Source organism: Ahaetulla prasina, chromosome 13 (assembly GCF_028640845.1).
Source record: "Ahaetulla prasina isolate Xishuangbanna chromosome 13, ASM2864084v1, whole genome shotgun sequence".
NCBI classification, from domain to species: Eukaryota; Metazoa; Chordata; class Lepidosauria; order Squamata; family Colubridae; genus Ahaetulla; species Ahaetulla prasina.
In genome coordinates, this window is record NC_080551.1 from 14535176 (window position 1) to 14562959 (window position 27784).

At 42.0% G+C, this 27784-nt stretch overlaps 1 protein-coding gene across 7 annotated transcripts; it reads right to left on the reverse strand.

The window, feature by feature from the left end:
* Window positions 1–2058: 2058 nt before the first annotated feature.
* Window positions 2059–27116, reverse strand: PLIN1 (perilipin 1). Of its 7 annotated transcripts, none has more exons than XM_058156383.1 (8): window positions 27062–27116; window positions 26209–26260; window positions 22903–22961; window positions 21752–21953; window positions 19756–19838; window positions 18503–18737; window positions 13486–13658; window positions 2059–2378 (listed from the first exon to the last, which is right to left on the reverse strand). In XM_058156383.1, exons 3-8 carry the CDS (start codon window positions 22948–22950, stop codon window positions 2172–2174), a joined length of 948 nt encoding a protein of 315 aa, XP_058012366.1. In that variant the 5' UTR covers window positions 22951–22961; window positions 26209–26260; window positions 27062–27116; the 3' UTR covers window positions 2059–2171. The 7 variants fall into 7 exon arrangements, with proteins under 7 accessions (XP_058012366.1, XP_058012364.1, XP_058012360.1 ...); XM_058156381.1 differs by lacking the exon at window positions 2059–2378 and adding an exon at window positions 6632–8818 and having other exon boundaries at window positions 21752–21948; XM_058156377.1 differs by lacking the exon at window positions 2059–2378 and adding an exon at window positions 6632–8818.
* Between the last annotated feature and the right edge of the window lie 668 nt (window positions 27117–27784).

Consider the following 27784-nt stretch of genomic DNA (forward strand, 5'->3'; position numbering starts at 1 on the left):
AGAGAAAAGGCTAAAGAGAAAAGGCTAAAAGGCATTGCAGGTGGTCCTTGACTTACGACCACAACTGAGAGTAAAATTTCTGTCGCTAAACAAGACAGTTGTTAAATGAGTGTTGCCCCATTTTACGACCTTCCTTGCCACAGCTGATAAGGGAATCACTGCAGTTGTTAAGGTAGTCACATGGTTGTTAAGCAAGTCTGGCTTGCCACTGGGTCACAAAAAGGGATCACTGTTGTGACCCAGGCCCAAGTAGGTAGTAGGAAACTCAGTCCATGAAAAAAAACAAACCTTTATTCGAACAGCTGAGAATTACTTCATTCCCAGCGTAGTTCAACTCAAATTAACGCAAATTCCTCACTCCTATCGCAAACCTTGGTCCAATTAGGCAAACTGCCAAAGGCCTTTCTTGACAAACGTTTAGAAGTCACAAAAATAAATGCAAGACGTAGACGAAGCAGAAGACGAAGCTACCAACGTTGTTTTCCGGCAAAGAGCCCAAATGCTGTTGCTGGTCTGTTTTAAGCCTTATGGGAGGGGCCAATCATCTCTTGGCCTTACTCCCGAGTTGTCCTTTTTGCTTGAGCTGCTCTTGCCTTCTGGCAGCTCTTCTTAGGTGTGCATTAGGAACAGGCTCCTCCTCTTCCTCTGCTCCACTACTATCAGTCTCTGGAGGCTCTGGTGGTGGCCCAGGCCCCACCTCAGCCTCATCACTGTCCGATTCCGTTACCAGCTCCACAGGCTGCTGGTGGACCACAACAATCACGTAATCTCAGGCCACTGCAACCGTCAAACATCTGGATTTTCATCCTGAGAATGCTGCAATGGCCGTAAGAGTGAAAAATGGCCAAAAGTCACTTTTTTTCCAATGCAGTCATAACTTTGGAAGTCAATAAACAAACTGTTATAAGCGGAGAACTACCTGCATATGGATGTGGCAGAGGCTAGGGTAGCTAGCAAGAAAAGAAAAATTGGGAGAGGGACTGTGGATGAAATGTTTATGACCTGTATTCATTTTAAACATTTCCCATCTTTCATTTCTTTGGCTTAAGGTCTTCCTCTGCATTTTTCATGAAGTCCCATAATCTGACAGGGAAAACCATGAAGGATGTATATGAGCTGCGGTGGCAGAGTGGTTAGAAGAATGCAGTAATGCAGGCTAACTCTGCCCACAGCCTGGAGTTCAATCCTGATGGGGTTCACGTTTGACTCAGCCTTCCATCCTTCCAACTTCAGCAAAATGAGGAGCCAGATTGTTGGGGGGGGGGCAATATGCTGACACTGTATGATTTATGATTTATATTGATATATTGACCATCAATTGTGTTGTAAATGTTGTACCTTGATGAACGTATCTTTTCTTTTATGTACACTGAGAGCATATGCACCAAGACAAGGAAGTGGTATATAAAGCTAAGTGCTAAATGCTATTGCTATTGCAAGCTAACTGTGCCTACTACCAGCAGTTCGATCCTGACTAGCTTAAGGTTGACTCAACCTTTCATCCTTCTAAGGTCAGTAAAATAAGGAGCCAGATTGTTGGGGGGCAATATGCTGACACTGTATGATTTATGATTTTTATTGATATATTGACCATCAATTGTGTTGTAAATGTTGTACCTTGATGAACGTATCTTTTCTTTTACGTACACTGAGAGCATATGCACCAAGACAAATTCCTTGTGTGTCCAATCACACTTGGCTAATAAAAATAATAATAATAATAATAATAATAATAATAATAATAATAATAATAATAATAAAAATAATAATAATAATAATAATAATAATAATAATAATTCTATTCTAAACTGCTCAGGGAGTGCTACAAAACAGTATGGAGCAGAATGTACATCTAAGTGCTATATATATAATTTTGGCCACTACTTTGGCCAAAATTGTGGAGACCTTTCGGGAAAAGTATATTTTCTAAAACTAGCTAATAACACCACTTTTTTTTTTTTGAAGTAGTACCCTAAAATTATATATCAATGGAAAGATAATTTAATCAAGAATATAATGCAATAACTTTTATGAAGGATTTGCTATTAGAATAGCAGTTGCAGTATAAAGAAAAAAAGTGAAACACGTAGAAAAAAATGACATATACAAAAATTATCACCCTAGAAAAAAATGAGATATACAAAAATTGTCACTTTGCATGAAGGACGGCCTTATATCGTCTTCCCATGGACTGAACCGAGTTCTTTAGCTGTTATCACTTGAAACCAAGATTGAATGATTGCTTCTATTAACTGGGTTTTATTGCTGGGTTGCTTCTGACTAATCAGTTTCTTTAGTTGGCTCCATAGATTTTCCATTGGGTGAAGGTCAGAGCTATTCCCAGGCCATTCCAGCAGTGGAATAGGATTATCTTGAAACTCCAAAAAAAAAAAAAAAAAGTCGTGTTATTAGCCATCAAACCTCAAACATACTCTTTTCCCAAAAGGTTTCCACAATTTTGGCCACTACTGTATACGTAAGAATGAGAAAACAATGCATATCCCTTCCTACATAGAATTCCAGCCATCGTTGGTTTCTGGGGCAGGGGGGGAGACATACCTGGAGATAGGTAGCCAAGTATACCTTCTGAGGTAGGAACGTTCCCTATTTCACGTGCTCCTTTTTCTCAGCAGCTACTCTCCTGGCTGTTTTGCTAACTTTCCCATTCTTGCTGGATAAACTGTTCTTTCTAGCTATTGACTACACGGTCCTGGTTTAAATCAAATGGCACATGGTGTATACAACAAATGATTTGCTGCATTACAGTACTGTAAACATGCCTGAAGAGACCTCTGCCCGGAGATGTTAAATCATTTCAAGTACAGCAACATTTAGAAATGGATGGTGATTCAAATCCCCAGAGAGAGAGAGAGAGAGAGAGAGAGAGAGAGAGAGGGAGGGAGCGAGAGAGAGCAGGCAAATGATGTTTTCAGCCAAAAGACAAAGATCATTTCATGCAGTTAACCTTTCAGCCCCCAAGAGCTTAATCTAATTCCCACATTACTTAAGCCCCAGCCTTCTCCTCTTTGTTACTATTCTGGAAAAATTGAGCAAGGAAATTATTTGTCTTCCTAGCTTTTATTCCATCCCTCCCCTCGTATGCTCTTGGTCATCTCTTTGCGAAGCCTCCCAAAAATAAAATAATTTTCTACTGTTTCTTATTCCAGGATTCTCCAGGGTTTACTCCGATTACACATCCATCGTTTATTCAGTCCCTGAGAATTATGGGATGCTTCGGTGGTGGGTTGCCCCCGGTTCGGACCGGTTCTATAGAACCGGTAGTAAAACCGGCGGGAGGCTCCGCTCACTGACTCAAACATCATCAAAATTCTTCTGCCCATGTGCAGAAACATGGAGCGAGCACACGCACGTGGTAGTAGTAGTAGTAAACCAGTAGTAAAGGTAAGTAGAACCCACCCCTGGGATACTTATGTATTTAAGGACTGATTTAGAAATGTCTAGGCAAAGATTGAGACAGCCATGGGACAAGGATTGCAAAATTCATTTAGCTCTACCTCCTCTCTTGTTGCTTGAGCAGAGCCACCAAGGCATGCAAAGAAATTATTAATACAGAGTTAAGGCTTAGATAAGGGACACGGTGACTTAGTGGCTAAGATGCTGAGCTTGTCGATCGAAAGTTCGGCAGTTCAGAGGTTTGAATCCCTAGTGCCGCGTAATGGGGTGAGCTCCCATTGCTTATCTCAGCTTCTGCCAGCCAAACAGTTCAAAAGCACGTAAAAAAGGCAAGTATAAAAAATAAGGACCCCCTATGATGGGAAGGTAACAGCGTTCCGTGCGCCTTTGGCATTGAGTCATGCCAGGCACATGACCACAGAGACGTCTTCGGACAGCGCTGGCTCTTCGGCTTTGAAAGAGAGATGAGCACCGCCCCCTAGAGTCTGGAACGACTAGCACATATGTGCAAGGGTGTCAAGGTATTTAGATTTAATAGCTGTAAGCTGATGGAAGGTTGTAAGCAGAAAATTGTCTTGGAAAATTTTGTCTTGGAAAATAGCACTTAGCACTTAGACTTATATGCCGCTTTACAGTGTTTTACTAAGTGGTTTACAGAGTCAGCAAAATGCTATATTTTATCTCCTTGGAAAGTCTTCCCTCCATTTGATACCTAACCCGTTTGTTCAATCTGTCATTGAATTTTTACTCTTTCATTCTTCCTTTTTGTCTTTCTGCTTATTCATGTTTGTCTGAATTCTGGAGTGGTGCTACAAAAACCACATATTGGAATCAAATCACACACCCAGGAGTCACAGGGAGGGGGTGGGGGGGCGGCGGCGGGGGGGGGGGCAAAGCCCAGTTCGTCTAATTTCTGTCCATCATGCAGCTACGGGGTCACAAATGGACACATCAAAGTCAAATTTGTTGTTTCTTTCATCTCACGTGGTTTAGAGGAAACCAGTAACAAGATTCCTCTTTGTTACCCCTCTTTATTGCAAAATTTTTATTTTTCCATAATAATTCCCACAATTTGACCAGTGTACAATACAATCACTTATCCAACAATCAGTCCTATACTCAAATTATACTCAATCAGGGCTGCTCGACTGCCACTCCCCCCTTTAATCCTTTCTTCCCTTCTCATCCTTCTTAAACTTCCCCCACCACCTTCTCCTCGCTTTCCTACTTCCCCTCCTCTTTCCCACTTCTCACTACCATCCTTTCTAACCCTCTATCTTCTCCTTCTCCTCCTCCTCCTATCCTTTCTTCTCCCTCCCTTATATGGGTAAGGAAAGAGGAGTAAAGAAGGAAGAAAGTAGGTAGGCAGGTGGGTAGGGAGGAAACCAGTAACAAGATTAAGCAGAAATCTGCCGTAACAGTAGACATGGAGAAAAGTAAAACATTCTTTTTCACTGCCGCTGTTAAATGTCACTCCAAAGACTTAGATGTGAATTTCTCCGCCAAGACTATACCACACACAAAGTCCTATTTATAGACACTAACGGCGGAAAAAATAGCAAGTTAAGTATTGGGAAGCTATACGATACGGGTAGTCCTTGATTTATAGCCACAATTGAGCCCAAAACTGATGTTGTTAAGTGAGAAATGCATTAAGGGAGTTTGGTTCCATTTTGCAAAATTTTTTTTTCCTCCAGATTTGTTAAGTGAGTCACTGCAGTTATTAAATTAGTCACACCGTTTTTAAGTGAATCTGGCTTCCCCGTTGACTTTGCTTGTCAGAAGGTCGCAAAAGGGGATCGGATGACGCCGGGACACAGGAAACCTGTCATAAATGTGAGTCAGTGGTCAAGCATTTGAATGTCAATCGCGTGACCAAAATGAAACAAACCAAATGTTAAAAAGTTATGGTATTTATGTCTTTCCTTACCAAGGACTTCTAAATTATATTAAAGTAACCAAAATATCTTTACAATCCTAAGAAGGCGTGTCACAACATTTGAGCGCCCCTTAATGTTTGGAAATTGAAAGCTGAAAAATTTGACACGCCCTACACCGTGGTAGATTTCAAAATGTTTTACTACCGGTTCTGTGGGTGTGGTTTGGTGGGCGTGGCATCACTTGATGGGCGTGGCTTGGTGGGAGTGGCAGGGAAAGTGTCAGGCTACCTCCGACTATAATTAGGAAAGAATTCACCTTGACTTCATTTGGAATAAAGAAAAGTACTTTTACTATTTACAGTCTTGATAGCAGCTAGTAAAGTTGGATCTGAGACAAAATATGGCTAACATATCATATCCCCCCAATTGTCCCTCCTCCTCCAGGAGGTCAGGCTGGTCTGGTCCAATGCCAGCTCCTTCTCGGCCCCTCGTGGTAATCTTCTTCCACAGGTCTCTAGTTGTCAGTCATCTTAGGAATGCAGTGTCTGTTAGAAAAAACCCGCGCTGATAACACTCAGTCGTTAATCCCCCCTCCCACACTGTTATGTCAGCCGACACTCTTAATAGGCTCCTTTCCCTTACCCCGTACGGTGGTATGATACATCTCATTTCCTTAATAGTTTTATAATACAGAAATAAACATTTCACATTCTATCTATTGATATAATCATTCAAAAGTATACGAAGATTGGAGTGGAGGCTGACAGAAAGGTTACTGCAAAATCCCCATTTTCTTCCAATCAGCTGGGACTTGGGAGCCAGAGAATAGATGGGGGCGGGGCCAGTCAGAATTTTTACTACCGGTTCTCCGAACTACTCAAAATTTCTGCTACCAGTTCTCCAGAACTGGTCAGAACCGGCTGAAACCCACCTCTGGCCCTACACCATGGAAGTGCTACTACGGTCATAAGGGTGAAAAATGGTCGCAAGTCACTTTTTTCAGCCACGTCGTAACTTTGATCAGTCACTAAATGAACTGTTGTAAGTCGAGGACTATCTGTACATACATGGATGTGGGATGCAGCTGTTGTAATAGTGAAGAGTTCCAACATTTGGAATTGGAGAAACTGAAGTTCGGGTCCTCACAATGGACTTCACCTGGTGACTTTTAGCCTGTTCGTTTTTTTTGTTTGTTTTATTTATTTATTTTTGCCACCTATTTGCACATGGCGACTCAAGGCAGTTTACAGAATATAAAACCTCATTTAAAACAATACAACTAATAAAAAAAGAATCAAATAAATGAATATAATAAAATCACCCCCTAGCCCCCACCCCCTGCCCCGGCAACACCAGATCACATGAGCCATTTCATGGGCTCCATCCCGCTCTGGGCTCCCCAGGCCCGCTGGCAGAACCAGGTCTTCAACGCCTTCCGGAAGAGTGTTAAAGTGGGGGCTAATTCTAATCTCTGGCGGAATGACATTCCAGAGCGAGGGAGCCACCACGAAGAAGGCCGTTCTTCTGGGTTTTACCAGGCATATCTCCCTCGGGGATGGCATTCCCTGCCTCCCTGCTCTAATGGGTCAGGTAGATGTGACCGGCAAGAGACGGTCCCTCTCTGGTCCCAAGCCATGATGGGCTTTAAAGATGACAACCAGCACCTTGAATTGCACCCTTTTCCACCCAATCTGCCTCAGAGTTTGTTCCATCTCTTCCAGAGGAAGACTTATACTATGGAAATTCTTTTGTCACAATAATGACATGGGGAGGGGGAAGAGAACTTATCACCCTCTCCCTGTCACAGTTGCGACCCTCAACTCTCTCCCTCGAAACCATCCATTTTGAACGAATAAGAGATCAAGCCATCTTCAATGTACTTTGGTACAATTGTCTAAGAAGCATGGAATTGTCCCGCACAAAGCCAGTAAAAGTTGGTTATTTTATTGGAGAATTTTGTAAAGCTATTCTAATAAAGCCGGCATTACAACAGCGGATGTAATTGTTGGGGCAATTACAAGGTTCACAGTGGAGATTTCAACTACGTTAACATAAGCAGTAAATTAAGCAGAAGAATTCAGTTGTCGGTTGCTTCATTCTCACATAGCCCAAAGCCAGAATGTGGTTTTGTGAATTGCGGTGAATCTAGCTCTGGGGTTTTGTCAAGCCATGATTCCTGGATTAGTGTTATCAGTTGTGATTTTGCAATCTTTGCCATAGCTAAGTGAGATATATGATTTCACCCTTTGGGATTGCTGAGCGGTGTGTTTAGGCTGTTGTGTGAAGTCATCTAAGAGTGACATAACGTATTTTTCAGAGTATAAGACGCACCTTAGTTTTTGGGGAGGAAAATAAGAAAAAAGCTGATTGGCAGGTGGATCGGCCTCCCGGAATACCCCCAATCACTTTCCAGAGGTGAATGTTAGGAACAGGTTCCTTGGTTATGAGTTCTGTGCCTTGCTTTTTTTTGCTTTTTTTTCTGCCTCTGAAACTTCTGAAACTCTGTTTCAGAAAAAACTTTTTTTTTCTGCCTCTGAAAGCCTCCAAAACAGAACTTCAGAAAAAAAGCCTCTGAAGCTCTGTTTGGGGGCTTCTTTTCTGAAGCTCTGTTTCTGAGGCTTTTTTTCTGAAGCTGTTTGGGGGCTTTTTTTCTGAAGCTCTGTTTCTGAGGCTTTTTTTCTGAAGCTGTTTGGGGGCTTTTTTTCTGAAGCTCTGTTTCTGAGGCTTTTTTTCTGAAGCTTCATTTCTGAAGCTTCTTTCAGCCTCTGAAACCTCCATCTGAGAAGCTGAGTGGGCTACATTCGGAGTATAAGACGCACCCAGATTTTCACCCTCTTTTTTGGGGAGGGGGAAAAGGTATGTCTTATACTCCAAAAAATATGGTAGATAGCAAATCAAAAAATGTCTAGGGAGATCCTCAATCATCCAGGTCATGGTTGTCCCAAATCTGCTTTTCCAAAAGGCAACTGGACTTCCTTGGATTTTTTTTTTCCTTTGAAAATGTTTCGCTTCTCATCCAGGAAGCGAAGAAGCTTTTTGGATGCAAAGCTAAATGTTTTCAAAGGAAAAAAAAACAAGCCAAGAAAATCCAGTTGCCTATTGGAAAAGCACACTTGGGATAGCAATTCATACTTAACAAATCCCAGTTTAGCGTAATGAGCAAACCCACTCAACTAGCCTTAGTCTTTCTTGACGGCAGAGCTATAGAGTCTCGCGAAGTGAGCCCTCATGTGGGTGGTTTCCAGGCTGGACCGGAATAGTCCTTCGCTCCATCTTCTGTTGCTGGACCCCTCTTTGTAAGGGGAGAAAGCAGATTTCCGGCCCACAGTAGATTCAGCTTCCAAGGGTGGGGGCTCATCGAGATTGAGGAAGGGAAGAGGATAATGTCCCCGACTAGACCGCCTTTCTTGCAGCTTCTTGCTCTCAGGAGTAAGAAGCCGGACTCCATCTTGTTCTTGGTAAGACTCTGGAGGACCCATTGCCATTGTTTCCTCTTCTTTCATCAAAACCCTTGGGAAGGTGAACTAGTGAATGGAAAGTGGAAGAAAGAGAGAGAGAGACAGAGAGACAGAGAGAGAGAGACAGAGAGAGAGAGAGAGAGAGGTCCCTGGTGATTTCAAGAATTATTTTCTCTTCCCCAAATTTATTTATTTATTTTATTTATTTAAACTTTTATACCGCCCTTCTCCTGAAGGACTCAGGGCGGTGTAGAGCCATGAATAAAAACAATAGAATATGCAAAGTTAAAATATCAATTTAAAAATACATATTCAATAATGGCCGAATTAAAACCGTCAATTGACCCAACCTAAAAATACCCCATATAAAATTACAAAATTAAAATTTATAAATTTTAAAAATTTAAAAATCAGGCCAGTCCCGCTTGGATAAATAAGTAAGTTTTTAATTCCCGGCGAAAGGTCCGAAGGTCAGATATTTGGCGCAAACTGGGGAGGAGTTCGTTCCAGAGGGTAGGAGCTCCAACAGAGAAGGCCCTTCCCCTGGGGGCCGCCAGCCGACATTGCTTGGCGGACGGCACCCTGAGAAGACCCTCTCTGTGAGAGCGTACGGGTCGATGGGAGGCATAAGGTAACAGCAGGCGGTCCCGTAAGTACCCGGGCCCTAAGCCATGGAGCGCTTTAAAAGTGGTAACCAAAACCTTGAAGCGCACCCGAAAGACCACAGGTAGCCAGTGCAGACTGCGCAGGAGCGGTGTTACCTGGGAGCACCGTGGAGCTCCCTCAATCACCCGCGCAGCCGCATTCTGGACTAACTGGAGTCTCCGAGTGCACTACGTTTTCCACTCAACTTGAGGTCACACAATCAATAACATTGGCATTTCCGGGACTTTGATACAATTCAAGATCCTTTGCTTTTTTTGCCCTTCGGGACAGTTGTTTTCTATTCTTGGTTGGTAGGGAGTTCAAAGAATGTGTGGCCTATGTACATTTGTTCGTCTGGATTTCCCCCGAGGTTTTCCTTTGGGAAAAGAAAGAAGAAGAACGGCTGATTTTGCTCAATCTGCTGGACTAAAATTGTACACATTTGTGGGAACTTAACTCGTAAGGTGAATCAGACCCTCGTGCGGAGTCAGTCACTTTCTTTAAGCCTCTCGGGCATAACACAGGCATTGTACCTGGTTCCTCTTCAACAAAGACGTAGCACGTGGTGTGAGCTCAGCCACCAACTGCCAAACTCAGTCAAAAATAGCTGCTGTTAAATAGCTGTTGGGGGGTGTCAGCTGCTTAAGCTAACTTGCTTTTCTGCTATAGTCTAGGATCCTGATGGGCAAAGGGTAACAGTTGATTGCATGCATTTTTCATCAGGTGGAATAAATAGCATCACCACCAGATGGATTTGTAACTGGCTGACAAACTGTACTCAATGAGTAGTCCTTAATGGGTCTATATCTACATGGAGGGAAGTAAGCAGTGGGGTACCATGAGGCTCCATCTTAGGCCCAGTACTCTTCAATATCTTCATCAATGACTTAGATGAGGGAATAGAAGGGGAACTTACCAAATTTGCAGATGATGCTAAGATGGCAGGAATAGCTAACACCCTAGAACAGGGGTCTGCAAACGTGGCTCTTTTACGACTTGTGGACCAACTCCCAAATTCTGGGAGTTGAAGTCCACAAGTCTTAAAAAAGCCAGGTTTGCAGACCCCTGCCCTAGAAGATAGGCTCAAGATCCAGCTGGATCTTGACAGACTTGAACACTGGGCCCTATCTAACAAAATGAAATTCAATGTAGAGAACAGTGAAGTCTTACACTTAAGGCAAGGAAAACCAAAAGTACACATATAGATTGGGTGAAACCAGGCTTAATAGCAGTAACTGTGAGAGAGTTCTTAGAGTCTTAGTGGACAATCAGTTAAATATGATCCAACAGTGTGTGGTGGCAGCCAAAAAAGCCAATGCAATCTTAAATTGCATTAACCGAAGGATAGAATCAGGATCAAGTGAGGTACTAATGACACTCTATAAAGGCTTAGTAAGACCACACCTAAAATATTGCGGCCAGTTTTGGGCACCACACTATAAAAAAGATGTTGAGACTCTAGAAATAGTGTAGAGAAGAACAACCAGGATGATTAGGAGACTGGAGATTAAAACATATGAGGAACGGTTGCAGGAACTGGGCCTGGCTAGTCTAGTGAAGAGAAGGACCAGGGGAGACATGGTAGCAGTCTTCCAATATTTGAGGGGCTGCCACAGAGAGGAAGGGGTCAAGATATTTTCCAAAGCTCATGAAGGCAAGACAAGGAACAAGGGAAGGAAACTGAACAAGGAGAGATTGAACCTGGAAATAAAGAGAAATTTTCTAATAGCGAGAGCAATCAACACATGGAACGGATGTTGCCTTCAGAAGTTGTGGGAATTTCATTACTGAAAGCTTTCAAGAAGAGACTGGACTGCCATTTGTCAGAAATGGTGTAGGGTTTCCTGCTGGGGGGGGGGTGTTGTACTAGAGCAGGGGTCTGGAAACTTGGCTCTTTTAAGACTTGTGGACTTCAACTCCCAGAGTTCCTCAGTCAGCAAAGCTGGCTGAGGAACTCTGAGAGTTAAAGTCCATAAGTCTTAAAAGAGCCAAGTTTGGAGACCCCGGGACTAGAGGACTTACAAGGTCCCTTCCAGCTTTGTTAATCTATTTAGTTTAGTTAATGTTAGTTCCTGGATGAAAGTTACTTTGGACTAGATCAGGGGTGTCAAACTCATGTCATCACAGCGGTGTCACGTGACATATCGGGACTTTTTCCCCCTTTGCTAAACCGGGCATGGATGTAGCCAGCCTGGGACGCATCTGGCCTGTGGGCTGGGAGTTTGACAGCCCTGGACTAGATGAACATGAGGGATTAGAAACAGCTCACAGCTGAGATGTAGGCATGTGTTGCTAGATTTAGTTCTCAGCAACCCAAGGTGGGAAATGTTGACAGTTGCGACTTAAGTTCTAGGAGAGATTCCTTCCTTAGCAGCCAGATGGAAAAAAAGGGAAGAAATTGTCACAACGAGAAAGAAAGTAGCAGAATGCATTCTATTCTATTCTATTCTATTCTATTCTATTCTATTCTATTCTATTCTATTCTATTCTATTCTATTCCTATTCTATTCTATTCCTATTCTTATTTCTTTTCTTTTCTTTTCATTATTTCATTTCCTTCCCAAGGTTTCATAAAGAAGATGCTAGAGAACAAAACCGAACAAGTGCTTCCCCATTGAGCTACTGGCCCCTTCTTCATAGCAGATTGGATTAGAATATGAGTCCATCTTGTTCTGAATTCCTTGCCAGAAATGGCTGAGCAGATGCATCCAAGAAGTTCCTAAGCTAGAACTGGACGAGCCCTTCTCTTCCACTCTTCCCTTTTAGACACGGACATTAAGAACACAATGCCTACGATTCAGAAGATGGCATTCAGCCATGCAAGCTGTTCTCCTTGCATCTGTTGAGTCCCTTTTTCAAGTCAGCCCCATCGGTGGCCACATCTTACAATTCATTATGTGTTGATTAAAATCACATCCTTTTAACTGCCTCAAACTCTCTCTGGTTTTGGCTTCAATAGATCAAACTCAAGAAACATACAAAATCCAGTCCTTCCTTCCTTCCTTCCTTCCTTCCTTCCTTCCTTCCTTCCTTCCTTCCTTCCTTCCTTCCTTCCTTCCCTCCCTCTCTCCCTCCCTCCCTCCCTCCCTCCCTCCCTCCTTCTGTTTCTTCCTTCTCTGTTCCTTCCTTCCTTCTCTATTCCTTCCTTCTCTATTTCTTTCTTCTCTCTTCCTTCCTTCTCCCTCCCTCCCTCCCTCCCTTCCTTCCTTCTCTATTCTTTCCTTCTCTCTTCCTTCCTTCTGTTCCTCCCTCCTTCCCTCCCTCCCTCCCTCCCTCCCCCTCTGTGTTTGTGTGTTTACACATTTTATCTTCCCGTTTAAAATCAGTAGTCCCAATGGACTTTGAGAAAGATGTTAATCAAATCCATGAATTACTGTAGAGCCAGTTAAAAATAAAACAGCCTTTTCACCTTCACCTTCAAATTAATGTCCCAGAGATGGAAAAGGGATCTTTGCTAGAGATTAGACTCTCAAAACAGGAGGCAGCTGAGTTAGAACTTGTTCGCCATGATTTTCCTTCAGAAAGGAACCAAGCAAATGCCAAACCTCTTTCTGCAGGGAAAACAAAACCTATAATGGGGACAGAGGTGCATAGGTTGAAAGGAGGACCTATTATTGGTTTTGAAGAGGTAGCTTTTTTAGCCATGACTTGTCCTGATTTCTGAATCAAGAATCCAGACTTATTTTGTCTGTTCAAAATCCAGATAGCGGCTCAGGAAGTGAAATGCAGAGAATCTAGGAAATAGCTGAGCAAGGACTATTATGTTGTTCATCGGCCAAAAGGATCCAAACCTCACTAAAATCCTAGTTTGGCCTTCTTAGATAAATGCAATTTTTTTTAAATTTGTTGAATACTGCCCAGCTTGCTTGCATTAAGTGTAACATGTACAATTAAAGCAAAAAAACATTCTCATCGTTCCCATCACCCATCTCCTCCGAACCGGTAGCATTTCACCCCTGGCTAACATATTAAGGCTAAAATGGTTTCCAAGGTAACTTGTCCCCATGCCATGTAAGACTTTGACTAACACCTTGAATTGAACCTGGAAGCAAAATGTAGCTCCTGCAGCCAAGGTGTTACATGCTCACCAAATATGAGATCCACGTAGCCAGCTTCACTCCTTTGTCCTTGGTAACCTGGATGGCTTGGGATGCCTGTTTGAAAGCAAGCTGAGAAACAGCAGCAGCTAAAGATTTGATGCTTGCAAAGGTGCTGGAAGGAGGCATTTTTTCTGATACACATCCGTCTGCAGGCTTGTGGACTACAAGCAAGAAATAGGGAAATTGTATAATTAATAATAATAATAATAATAATAATAATAATAATAATAATAATAATAATAATAATAATAATAATAATAATAATAATAATAATAATAATAATTTAATTTGTATACCGCCCTTCTTCCAAAGGACTCAGGGCGGTTTACAGCCAAGGTAAAATACAGCAACAACATATAAAATACTAAAAACAGACATTAAAAAACTTATTCAATTTGGCCCCATTTTAAAATACAGTCAAACCCTATAAAATTAATAAAAATTTTAAACCCAGAAAATCAGCTAAAAGATTTGGAAATTCAAGCCAGTCCAGCAAGACGGAATAGATAAGTCTTAAGTTTGCGGCGAAAGGTCCGAAGGTCAGGTAGTCGTCGAAGTCCAGGGGGAAGTTCGTTCCACAGGGTAGGAGCCCCCACAGAGAAGGCCCTTCCCCTGGGAGCCGCCAATCGACATTGCTTGGCTGACGGCACCCTAAGGAGTCCCTCTCTGTGAGAACGCACAGGTCGCTGGGAGGTAGAAGATGGCAGTAGACGGTCCCGTAAATATCCCGGTCCTAAGCCAATGAGTAAAGCAGGCTGTTGTTCTCCTATACAGAGGTGGCCAAAATTGTGGAAACCCTTTGGGAAAAGTGTATTTTTGAGGTTTGATGGCTAATAACACTACTTTTTTTTGGCGGGGGGGAGTTTCAAGATAATCCTATTCCACTGCTGGAATTCCTTCACCCAACTGAAAATCTATGGAGCCGACTAAAGAAACTTGTTAGTCAGAAGCGACCCAGCAATAAAAGTCAGTTAATAGAAGCAGTCCTTCAATCTTGGTTTCACATTAGAACAGCTGCAGAACTAAAAAACTCAATTCACTCCATGGGAAGACGTTGTAAGGCTGTCATTCATATTAAAGGTTACCCAACTAAGTATTAACTGACATGGTGATCATTTTTGTATGTCTCGTTTTTTCTATGTGTTTCACTTTTCTTCTTTATACTCTAACTGCTATTCTAATAGCAAATCCTTCATAAAAGTTATTGCATTAGGTTTTTGATTAAATTATCTTTCCATTGATATATAATTTTATGGTACTACTCAGCGGTGGGTTGCCCCCGGTTCGGACCGGTTATATAGAACCAGTAGTAAAACCATTGGGAGGCTCCGCCCACTGACCCGAACGTCATCACAAGTGATCTGCGCATGCGCAGAAGCTTCTGCACATGTGCAGAAGAGTGTGTGCATGCACGAGCGGAGCAAGCGTGCGCACGCGGGCATGATGTGAAGGTAATGTGTAGTAAAGGTAAGTAGAACCCACCTGTGGTACTACTCCAAAAACAAAAGTGGTGTTATTAGCTAGTTTTAGAAAATGCACTTTTCCCAAAAAGTTTCCACAATTTTGGCCACTCCTGTAGATTAAAAGAAGTTAAATGATTCCATACGTTCTATCTCCATGGTCCTCAAGCTGTGGTCTGTAGATATCTTGGGGGAGGGGCATGATGTCATCACAGGGGGGTCTTGCAAAGGCTTGAAGAAATGTTATGAGTTAAATCTTGTCTTGGTTGTCCATGGCCACAAAAGGTATTTAAGGAGGGTCCATGGTGAAGAAAACATTGAGATCCATTGTTATATGTCACCAGAACATCTCTGCCTATCTGAGCAGACTTGATTATGGATGATTGGGAACAAGCAGATATTTTGGTAGCTCAGGTAACATACATTTAATTTCATCTCTTTAAAAATCCCAGTCTTCTTCCATGCAGCGTACCCCAAACCGACCTCTCAAGCATTTAGAATAGAATAGAATAGCAAGAGTTGGAAGGGACCTTGGAGGTCTTCTAGTCCAACCCCCTGCTCAGGCAGGAAACCCTACACCACTTCAGACATATGGTTATCCCACATTTTCTTAAAAACTTCCAGTGTTAGAACATTCACAACTTCTGGAGGCAAGTTGTCCCCCTGATAAGTTATTCTCACTGTCAGGAAATTTCTCCTTAGTTCTAAGTTGCTTCTGTCCTTGATTAGTTTCCACCCGTTGCTTCTTGTCCTACCCTCAAGTGCTTTGGAGAACAGCCCGACTCCCTCTTCTTTGTGGCAGCCCCTGAGATATTGGAAGACTGCTATCATGTCTCCCCTGGTCCTTCTTTTCATTAAACTAGACATACCCAGTTCCTGCAACCGTTCTTCAGATGTTTTAGCCTCCAGTCCCCTGATCATCTTGGTTGCTCTTCTCTGCACTCTTTCTAGAGTCTCCACATCTTTTTTGGGGGGGGGGGTCAGCGTCAATCCAGAAACAATGCAACTATGGAACATCAGCTTTCTACTTGTGCAAAAGCAAAACAAAGCTCCATCCACAATTCTTATAACTTGGATTTTTGAAAACGTTGCTGTTGCAAATGGTGCGAACTTGTGTGCAGTGTTGAAAAGGAATTGTGACTCACTTTCAGCAAGTTCTTTAACAACCTCAAAGAAACAGAAGTAGGAATGTTTCTAGCACCATCTTGTGGAAATCGGGATAGTGGAGCCTAAGAAACTGCAACCTGACTTTCTTGGCCAACCCCGAAATGTCTTATAAGAAATCAGGACTGCATAGATTAACACTTAATATTAAGGATAAAGAAGAAACTGAATATTTTTTTGATATGGGACATATTCTATCAATGACTAGATAACAGAAACAGAAGTTAGAAAGGAGGAGATATAAAAAGAGGAAATGTTAAAGTGGAGAATTGTTAAAGATGATGTAAAGTGTTAAGTATTAATGTTATTATATTATTATAATGATGGAGAGGAATTATCACAACATAGATGTGTAATATGACTATCTAAATATAACTGTACCCAGAACACACACGGTTTGATGAAAATTGAATGTTATATAAATAAAACAAAAAAAAAGTGGGGAAAAAAAAGAAATCAGGACTACAATATTCAAATTTCGAAACCAGAAAATGCCCAGGTTTCATTTCTGATAAACGAAATGAGTTCATGAAACTAACAAGATGAGCATCTCATAAAAGGGAAAGCTCTGGCTGCCAAACAACATATGTTGTTTCTCTTTTTAAAAAAAGCAAAAATAAAAGATGTTCTCGCTCTTTATTTGGATGCAATATTTTGAGTGGAACCAAAACAACCAAACACAAATAATGACAGATTATATCCTCAATCTGATTTGTGTCACTTTTTAGTTCAGACTCTGGCAGAGACGCAGAACTGCCTAATTTACATTCTATTTTTATATAATGTTATTAAAGGTTTTCTAAAAAAGGAAAATAAATGGTAATACAAGTAACTTTTTCTTATCAAGTAAGAAAAAGAAAGACAATAAAGGGAAAGCTAAGTGCAGAAAAAGTAACAGAAATAAAAGAAAAATAGAAAAAAAAGATACTAAGTAGTTTCCAATCTTTTTTACAGCGATCGTAAGCACAATTACAAATGTACCCCTTAGTCTATGGTTACAACATAACAACACCATTCTTTTCTTTTTATAAGTTGTCCTGTCTAATCATCAAAACCATAAATTCATTTTTCTCTGTTCTATACAAAAAGTCCTTAGTTTCCAGTATGTAATAAACATATTGTCTTTTTAAAAAAAAATCAAAGATGTTTTAAGAAGAGATTGGATAACCATTGGTCTGAAGTGGTGTAGGGTTTCCTGCCTAAGCAGGGGGTTGGACTAGAAGACCTCCAAGGATCCCTTCCAACTCTGTTATTCTATTCTATTCTATTCTATTCTATTCTATTCTATTCTATTCTATTCTATTCTATTCTATTCTATTCTATTCTATTCTATTCTAATTAATTCAGTTTAGTTACCTCAGCAAGTTCCATTAGCTTCACCAACCTTTCCACCCGACTGCAGTTATAATCTAAAGCAGTGTTTCTTTATCTCAGCAGTTTTGGTTTCTGAGGAACTCTGGGAGTTGGTCCACATATCTTAAAATTGCCAGGGCTGAAAAATGCTGCTCTAGAGCTCTGCAAAGGGACAAGGTTAGCAGCATGCTTCCTACACTCAAAGATAGGAAGATAAACATGCTCTGATGACAATACCGTGTTTCCCTGAAAATAAGACCCTGTCTTATATTTTTCTGAACCTGAAATAAACGCTTGGCCTTATTGCCATGCGCTCAAAAGCCCAATTGGGCTTATCAGGGGATGTCTTATTTTGGGGGAAACAGGGTAGACAGACAGATGATAGATAGATAGATAGATAGATAGATAGATAGATAGATAGATAGATAGATAGATAGATAGATAGATGATAGATTAGATGATAGAACAGATAGATAATACCAGGTTTCCCCGAAAATAAGACCCTGTCTTATATTTTTTTGAACCCTGAAATAAGCTCTTGGCCTTATTGCCATGCACTCAAAAGCCCAATTGGGCTTATTATCAGGGGTTGTCTTATTTTGGGGGAAACAGAAACAATATGGACAGTTACCCTCTTATGTCAGGAAGAGCTAAGGACCGACCTACATTTTTGAAAGCATTATTTGTTTGAGGTCTGCCCGGTTTAAAGATGAAGAATAAGAACCTAAGAGAAGATGATCTTGAAATGGTCTATTAGGAGAGCAAATTGGGCATATAATCTGTGCTGACAATCTTTTTAGAACTAGTAGATTGAGCAAGCACTTTGAGATATTTATGGAGGCCCACCTAGGTTCAAATAGGCTCTTTAGAAATCAATAAGAATAACACTGCCAGGAAATCTCCATTGAGGAGCAAATACTACAGTCCTGAAATATCTTGCTAATCAGAAAACCAAGGTGCATATATGAAGTTTTTCAACTCCGAGACGAGATTTTTTTTACAACAGATCAACCGAGCACTATATTAACCTGAATTGGGCTCCATTTTCCAATCCACCACCTTCTCCAGCTTTCCAATTGCAGAGGTTTTAGCCACCTGGTTCACTTGACTGCTCTTTGCATTCTCTGTCTTGATCTTCAGGCTGTTCTTGGACTGCTCGTTATTTTCGGCAGACAGTCCAAAAACTTTGTCCAGGATGTCCACGACAGAGCATATCGCATAGTGAAGGTGAGTTAGAATGGTGTCCTTCAAATCAGATGTAGCCTGAGGAAGAGGAGCAGATTACAGATTGACAGAGTTGGAAGGGACCTTGTAGGTCATCTAGTCCAACCCCCCACTCCACCCAAGCAGGAGACCCTACACCATTTCTGACAGATGGCAGTCCAGTCTCTTCTTGAAAGCCTCCAGTGATGAAGCTCCCACAACTTCTCAAGGCCAGCTATTCCATGGGTTGATTGCTCTCGCTATCAGAAAATGTCTCCTTATTTCTAGGTTGAATCTCTCCTTGATCAGCTTCCATCCATTATTCCTTGTTTGGCCTTCAGGTGCCTTGGAAAATAGCTTATGGAAAATAAGCTTATGGAAAATAGGTAATGGAGAAAGTTCTTTATGACCATTTTACATTTTTAAGCAAGACAATGGATCTGTCTGGTAGATTTAGCAGAAAGGTAAATAGGAAGAAGGAGATGTCTAGAAATTCACTAGGCTAGCCTAGTCCTAATGGAGAGTTCAGCAGCTTCTAGGCAGACCCCAAATTTATGTCATGAAAGCCTACATTTTTGAGATGAGAGCTATATTTGGAACATGGGTCCAGGATGAAATAAGTGCAGCTAGGTTACAGACCTGGAAGCCATCTATTGCATTGGTGCCTTCAGGCCTGCCACATTTACTACTGTGGGAAATTGGGAGTGGGAATTGTGTGCATGGGTGATATATAGTCAAAATAACATTCCTTTCTCAGAGAGTCAAGGACATCTTGCCCTGCACCTGGAGAACTGGAACTGGGAGGTATCTCCAGTAGGGACGGTACTTTGATTGGACCATGTGATGGACATGTGGGTGCAGGGGGAAGGGACTTGGACTTTACTTTGGGTGGGGAAAACCTGGAAGCTTTCAGATTCGGGTTTTCCCAGATCTGCCAACATGACATCTCTAATAAAATGGAACTTTGAGGAACTTCTAGCCTTGGAGTCTTCTTTCATTGGGGGTGTTATTTGGAACCCTGACACCTGGTCTAATTCAGCAAGACAGTTTTCTTATGCTTTTTTAAAAAAAAACTTACTTCCTCCACTGGTTTCTGAAGGATAGGCATCTTCTTCTCCAAATGATCCAAACCTTGACAAGCCAAAACATTGGCTGCTGCAACTAAACAAGAGCGAGGGAGGGAGGGAGGGAGGGAGGGAGGGAGAGAAGAATGTCAAAACAGTGCTGGAATGAAAGGGACGGTGAGCCACTGGACTACTCGATTCCCCTGTATTTTCACAAAAGTTCACCAAAATTCATAGACTATGTTTGGTTGGTTGACTAAAACCACAGTTATGTTGTGACCAAGGCCCAAGTGATTACTAAACACAATTCAGTCCTCAACAAACCTATTTTATTAAAACAGCTGAGAATTAATTCATTCTCAGCTTTGTCCAAAACAAAATTCTTAATAACCAGTCCCTCGGCCTTATCACCAATCTTTGATGTCTTTGACAACCTGCCAAAGGCTTTTCTTGGCAAAAAAACCCACAAAGTTCAAGAGACGCTGACAAGAAGCAATGGAATCAACACTGCTTTTTCACAAAGAACCCAACTGCTCGTTGCTGCTCTTTTAAGCCTTATGGGAGTGGCCAATCATCTTCTGGCCTTACTCCCGAGTTGTCCTTTTTGCTTGAGCTGCTCTTGCCTTCTGGCAGCTCTTCGCATGTGTGCACTAGGAACAGGCTCCCCCTGTTCCTCTGCCTCTCTGCTGTCCGCCTCTGGAGTCTCCAGAGTCCACACATCACTCCCAAATGACCCTGGTCCCATCTCTGCCTCCGATGCAGAGCCCTCGTCCGGGCCTTCCTCAGACTCCAGGACTGGCCCATTGTCCTCCCCAGCCTCCTCACTGTCCAACTCCGCTGCCAGCTTCGCAGGCTGCTGGTGGACCACAAGTTACAAGACATGCTACCATGTTACAAATTGCATTCTTCATCATATAGTGTCATTATGTGCAACCCTCAGTTTGGAGAATGGAGAATTCTAATATGTGCCACCCCTCTGCTGGACTATGTCCTTCCAGAGGTTGTTTGAGGGTTATCCAGAAGTCAATTTTGCAATTGGAAGTCATTGAAAGTATTCTGGATATGGCATTTCTTGGCATGAAACAGCTGGACTGCTGCCAGAACACTTCATGGTGGCTTCTAGAAAAAAATCTCTGAACTATCTTGGGATGGTCCGGTAGAAGCTCAGCGTGAACAAGAGAACTTTATGGTACTGTATGGAATATGGTGCTTTTTTCAGGAGGCAACTGGACTTTCTTTTTTCTCTTTTTCTTTGAAGATATTTTGATTCTTAGCCAAGAAACTTCTTCAGCTCTGACTGGATGGTGGAGAATGGAAAGATTTATATTCCTTGCAGTCAGATGGTCATTTGCATCCTTTTTAGAGGGTCATTGAAGGTTTATCTGTGTCCTCAGGGTCATCTGAGCCGAAGAAGCTTCTTGGATGAAAAGTGAAATGAGTTCAAAGAAAAACTAAGGAAGTCCAGTTGCTCCCTGAAAAAGCACCTTTAGGACAACCATGACCTGGATGACTGAGAATCTCCATAGACTTTTTCCACAATGTGTCTTACACAGCAATACTTCAAGCCATGGTTGGCTGGAATTCAAAGATACAAAAGAATTGTAGTCAAATAAAATGATGCATTCACTTATCAAGTCGCAGAACAATGGACTGTAATTATGTAATTCTCCCCCCAGAAAATCCAGAATACGTGTCAGCAATGCACCCACTGGGGCACTACAGAGAGGACTTAAAGATTAAAGCAGCTGACACAATTAATCAGTGGGACAGCTTACCTCCAGAAGTTGTGAATGCTCTAACACTGGAAGTTTTTAAGAAGATGTTGGATAACCATTTGTCTGAAGTGGTGTAGGGTTTCCTGGCTAAGCAGGGGGTTGGACTAGGAGACCTTCAAGGTCCCTTCCAACTCTGTTATTCTAAATACTTCATTTAGCGACACTGTGAGAAATGAAAATGGGCGGGGTGTGTGTGTTTGGGTTATTTCCAAAATGAAGCTTGTGCGACACTTACGTTGAGGCTCCAGCTTGTGTACTACAGGCTTCACACTCCACAGAGCCAAGGAACTGACATTCTGGAGAGCTCGCTCATAGGTGGCACATACTGATGCCATGACGGGGTGGATCTCTTTGGCACTGGCATAGGTCCTCTGGAGACTGGTGAGGGCTGAATTTACCACGGGAAACTGCAGAACTCTCTGTAACACACTGCTTCGCTGTTCAAGAAAAGAAAAGAGGATGCGGGTATAACCAGAGTTACATTATAGTCATCATCTTCTTTTGATGACCCCATAATCCCTTGTGGGGTGGAGTCTGGGCAACGGAATGGATCTGAGTGTGTTCTGGCCGGATGCCCTTCACTGTTGCCAATGCGGAGTTTTTTTCAGCAGAGATATTCTCATTGTGCCCAGAGAGAGAAATATCTGCCTCTATCTAGGATTGAACTCACAGCCTCCTGATTGTGAGGCGAGAGCGCCACCTCTAGGCAGTGGTGAAATCCAAATTTTTTACTACCGGTTCTGTGGGTGTGGCTTGGTGGACGTGGCTTGTGGGCGTGGCAGGGGAAGGATGCTGCAAAATCCCCATTCCCACCCCACTCGGGGGCCAGCCAGAGGTGGTATTTGCCGGTTTTCCAAACTACTCAAAATTTCTGCTACTGGTACTTCAGAACCTGTCAGAACCTGTTGTATAGCACCCCTGGTATACCCATTCGAACTTTTATTCTTTTTTTTTCTGCACGCTGCTGTTTATAAAAACATGAAAAAGGCAAAAAAATATTCTTAGTGCTTGACATTTAGGCTAGGGAATTTTCTTTTTGTCATTTCAGATTATTTGCAATCCAAACTCTTTTCTGTTAACAGGGGCCTGGGTTGCTCTGTTTCAAATGAAAATAATTATGAAACACATAAATGGCTTTTTAGAATAATAAATAGCAAACATCGCGTCTCATTCATACAACGTTAAAATTTGCTTTAGTCTGCAGAACTAAATCAGGTCTCTGGAACCTGGTGACTAACTTTAAAAAAAGAAGACATTATTCACAAATAGTATAAATGGTGTCTCACCAGACATTTGCTGATGCTAATGAATTCTTTTTTAGCCATTTTGAGAGTGATAATTATAGTTTTATTATAAAAAGAAGGTTCCCATGTTGGGTCAACTTACCTTGGGGTTTCCATTCTGCATTACTGGTTTGTTTTTGGCTGCCATCATTGAGCATTAGCCTGCAACAAAATCATGGAACATGTATAAAATGTTGCATAATCTAGGGGTGATGTCGGTAAAGAAGAACACCCATTATAGAATAGAATAACAGAATTAGAAGGGACCTTGGAGGTCTTCTAGTCCAACCTCCTGCTTAGGCAGGAAATTCTACACCACTTCAGACAAATGGTTATCCAACATCTTCTTAAAAATTTCCAGTGTTGGAGCATTCATAACTTCTGCAGGCAAGTTGTTCCACTTATTGATTGTTCTAACTGTCAGGAAATTTCTCCTTAGTTCTAAGTTGCTTCTCTCCTTGATTAGTTTCCACCCATTGCTTCTTGTCCTGCCCTCAGGTGCTTTGGAGAATAGCTTGACTCCCTCTTCTTCGTGGCAACCCCTGAGATATTGGAATACTGCTATCCTGTCTCCCCTAGTCCTTCTTTTTGTTGAACTAGACATACTCAGTTCCTGCAATCTGTAAAATCTCCATTCCCCCCCACTCCTGGGGGAAGGATACTGCAAAATCCCCATTCCCACCCCACTCTGGGGCCAGTCGGAAGTGGTATTTGCTGGTTCTCCAAAGTACTCAAAATTTCCACTACTGGTTCTCCAGAACCTGTCAGAACCTTCTGGATTTCACTTCTGATTAGATGGCATTCTTGTACTGAAATGAAGTGGAAGGAATTGACCCTATTTGAGCCGATCCAATAGGCAGTTGAATTACAGAAGAGGATTATTTCTCAGATGATCTTTAAAGGTGACAACCAGAACTTCAATCTCATCTAGAAGCCAACTGGCAACCAAAGTAGCTTCCAAAGCAACCAGCTCATCTGAATATACAATACTTACAATAATAAATATTATTGTACAATACTAGACAAAACAGTATCAACAGTACAGACCTTCAGGTTTCTAGGTTCTATCATATCTCAAGACTTAAAATGGACACCTAACATCAAAAACGTCATCAAAAAAGCACAACAAAAAATGTTCTTTCTGCGTCAATTCAGAAAACTCAAACTGCCCAAAGAGCTGCTGATCCAGTTCTACAGAGGAATTATTGAGTCTGTTATCTGCACCTCTATAACTGTCTGGTTCGGTTCTGCAACCCAACAAGATAGACACAGACTTCAGAGGATAATTAGAACTGCAGAATAAACAATTATTACCAACCTGCCTTCCATTGAGGACCTATATACTGCACGAATCAAGAAAAGGGCCGTGAAAATATTTACAGACCCTTCACATCCTGCACATATATTGTTTCAACTTCTATCCTCAAAATGACACTATAGAGCACGGCATACCAGAACAACTAGACACAAGAACAGTTCTTCCTGAACACCATCACTCTGCTAAACAACTAAGCCCCAGAGCACTGACAAATTAACTACTAAGACTGTATTACTATTCTCATCCTTACTAGTACCTATCTCTTCCCACTTATGACTATAACCATGTTGCTTGTATTTTTAGAATTTATATTGTTTTATTTGTTTTCTAGTACGGTTTGATTGCTTATTAGTAACCTATGAATATTACTAAGTGTTGTATCTTATAGAATAGAATAGAATAGAATAGAATAGAATAGAATAGAATAGAATTTTTTATTGGCCAAGTGTGATTGGACACACAAGGAATTTGTCTTGGTGCATATGCTCTCAGTGTACATAAAAGAAAAGATACATTCATCAAGGTACAACATTTACAACACAATTGATGGTCAATATATCAATATAAATTATAAATTATATATAAATTATAAATTCCAATTCTTGATGAATGTATTTTATTTTTCTTTATGTACACTGAGAACATACGCACCAAAGACAAATTCCTTGTGTATCCAATCACACTTGGCCAATAAAGAATTCTCTTCTCTTCTCTTCTCTTCTCGTCTCGTCTCGTCTCGTCTCGTCTCGTCTAGTCTAGTCTAGTCCAATGGTGAAATCTGAACCGGTTTACGCACCAAATGCGAGGTGTGTGCATGTGGCCAAAAAGGTTGCAAAAAAATGCCTTTAGAAGTAAAAAAAAAAAAAAGCTCTGACGATTGTGCAACTCAGCTGCCTGCCGCCATCGCTACTGGATCGGCTGATCTGGTCCGAACCGGAAGCATTTCACCCCTGGCCTATATACTGAGATAGACCCATTATTGCCCGGGCCACTTCATTTTGTAGATTCTAAATTCGTTCTAAGGGTATTCTTATTTACAGCGCATTAGAGTAATCCAAGCGGGAAGTGACTAAGATAGGAATGACTGCAGCCTGGTCATTGGTCATTGGTCATAACTGGCACACCAAATGTCATTGCAATACGCAAAAGCCCTCCTGGCTACGGATGCTACCTGCTGATCAATTGCTAACCATCATTCAGAGTCAGAGATGGTGTTTCCATGGAATCCTCTGGCCCAAAGCTAATCCATCTCAGAGGGATTCAGTCCAAGTCAGTTCCTTCCCATTCAGATGCTTCAGGATTGAACAAGGTTATTTAAAAGAACAAAACCCAGGAATACAGCCTATTAAGGCTGTATTAAGAGAAAGCTGGCTGCAAAAAGTGTTCAGGAAAGCCGCTTCTTTGCATGCATGACTGTATCCTGAGGATTCTAGACAGGCTGGGAGAATTAAGTTCCTATTACAAAACCTGGCTTTTCAGCTTGTCCATGTACAGGAGAGAACTTTTTTTCTTTTTAATCTCTTGGAGGCAATGGCCAGGTTCTCACATTGCACAAAACCCAAACTTGTTTGTTTGGTTTGGCTTGGCCCAACGCACTAACCCAACTACTGTAACTGTAAACCAGTGGTAGGATTCAACTGGTGTAACAACCGGTTCGTTGAGCACGCTTCGCGCGCCAAACATGTGCTCTGTGCGCACACAGTGCAGGCGAAAACAGTGCTAAAACTTACCTTCTGCCGCAGCCCTGGTGAATAAAACAGCTGAGGCATGGCAATCCGCTCTGCCATGCCTATCAGCTGGGCTTCAAACAAAGGAAATATAAGTCAGTTTAGTGCAGGGGCGGGCAGGCGGGTGGAGCGAACCGGTTCGCTCTCAACTGATCGTTGGAGCTACAGGTTCGCCCAAACCGGTCTGAACCAGCAGAATCCCACCCCTGCTGTAAACCATGGTTTACCGATCAACATGTTAAGGAAACCCAATTGCCACTGACTTACGTTTGAGCGGTAGCTTGCTGACAGTGATTCTAGCAGCCAATTTCAAAGACCATCTACAAATGTTACGAGACATCGACTGTGCAGGGAAGGTACTCACAGGTTGTAGAAGCCAAGCAGTCTTCAACAGGGTGCCAGCAGCGCCGTCTCGACTGTGAACGAAGAAACTCATGCCCCAGACTGTAATGCTATGAAGCCCCACCTTCCAGCTCAATAATTCTGCCAAGTTTCTTCGGTGATTAAGCAAGATGGCTCCCTTGGGCCCCTTGAAACTCAAACAGACGTCTGAAATACCAGCCAAGTGCAACTCCAAATTATGGAAAGAATTGTCCAAGCAACATAACAAAATGTGAAAACTCTCGGGATCTTTGGAAAGTACCTAACCCAACTCTTTCTAGGGTGGGGTGGAGAATCCAGGTGCTTTTAGGGAATTCTTTACTAATCTTCCTATTCTATTTAAAAAGGAACCTTCCCTATTTAAGGCGCCAGGGTGTCAAAGTAGGTACCCTAGGTTTAGGTTTAGGTTTAGGTTTATTAGATTTCTATACCGCCCTTCTCCCGAAGGACTCAGGGCGGTTCACAGCCGGCATAAAAACAGAATTCACAATAGTCCTAAATAAATTAAAAACAATATAAAAATCTAATTAAATTTTGGCTAACAATTAAGAATCTTTAAAATCAAATAATAAAACCCTGGTGCACAGGCTTTATTGTCTACATTAGCTTGGCAATTCTTGGCATAACACCTGGAGGTATGCAAGCCTTCGGACTCTAAGAGAGAGAGAAATTCTGGTGAGAGAGAATTTCCCTGAGGATGGGCTCCAGCTTGAGTCCGAAAGCTTAGCACTAACACTTAGACTTATATACCACTTCACGGTGCTTTACAGCCCTCTCTAAGCAGTTTACAGTGTCAGCATATTGTCCACAACAATCTGGGTCCTCATTTTACCTACCTCGGAAGGATGGAAGGCTGAGTCAACCTTGAGCCGGTCAGGATTGAACTGCTGGCTTTGGGCAGAGGAAGGCAGGCAGGGAGGGAGGGAGGGAAGGAGGGAGGGAGGGAGGAAGGAAGGAAGGAAGGAAGGAAGGAAGGAAGGAAGGAAGGAAGGAAGGAAGGAAGGAAGGAAGGAAGAAAGGAAAACAGCTCTTAGACTTATATACCACTTTACAGTGCTTTACAGCCCTCTCTAAGCAGTTTACTGTGTCAGCATATTGCCCTCAACAATCTGGGTCCTCATTTTACCTACCTGGAAGGCTGAGTCAACCTTGAGCCTGATGAGATTCAAACTGCCAAATTGCAGGCGGCCAGCAGTCAGCAAAAATAGCCTGCAGTACTGTATTCTAACCACTGTGCCACCTCAGCTCTTAAGTCTTTAAAAGATTAAACCTTTAGTTCTGGCGACTGATCCAGATTGGATCCTGCAACACTATCTCTGAGTTGTTAAAGACACGTGCAACTTTCCAGTGTAAGAATATAAATGTATTAGGTCAATGCTGTATGTGGAATCATCTGCGGTGTGTCAGGGGAGTGTGCAAAGAGATACTGGGCCTGTCCAGAGTAAGAACCCCATATTGTGCACTAAAAACCAGTGCAAATCAGACATTCCTTCTTATTGTATTCGACACCATTACATTTCATGTTAATTTGTGCAAAACCAGAAAGAGTCTTTGTTCTG

Excerpts from the sequence above, each read along its gene's own strand:
- PLIN1 (XM_058156377.1), bottom strand. The coding sequence starts at position 22,950 with ATGATGGCAGCCAAAAACAAACCAGTAATGCAGAATGGAAACCCCAAG. Across the intron at positions 21,954-22,902 it reads TGCAGAATGGAAACCCCAAG|CGAAGCAGTGTGTTACAGAG; the intron begins GTAAGTTGACCC and ends TTTCTTGAACAG. Across the intron at positions 19,839-21,751 it reads ACACAAGCTGGAGCCTCAAC|TTGCAGCAGCCAATGTTTTG; the intron begins GTAAGTGTCGCA and ends GCTCTTGTTTAG.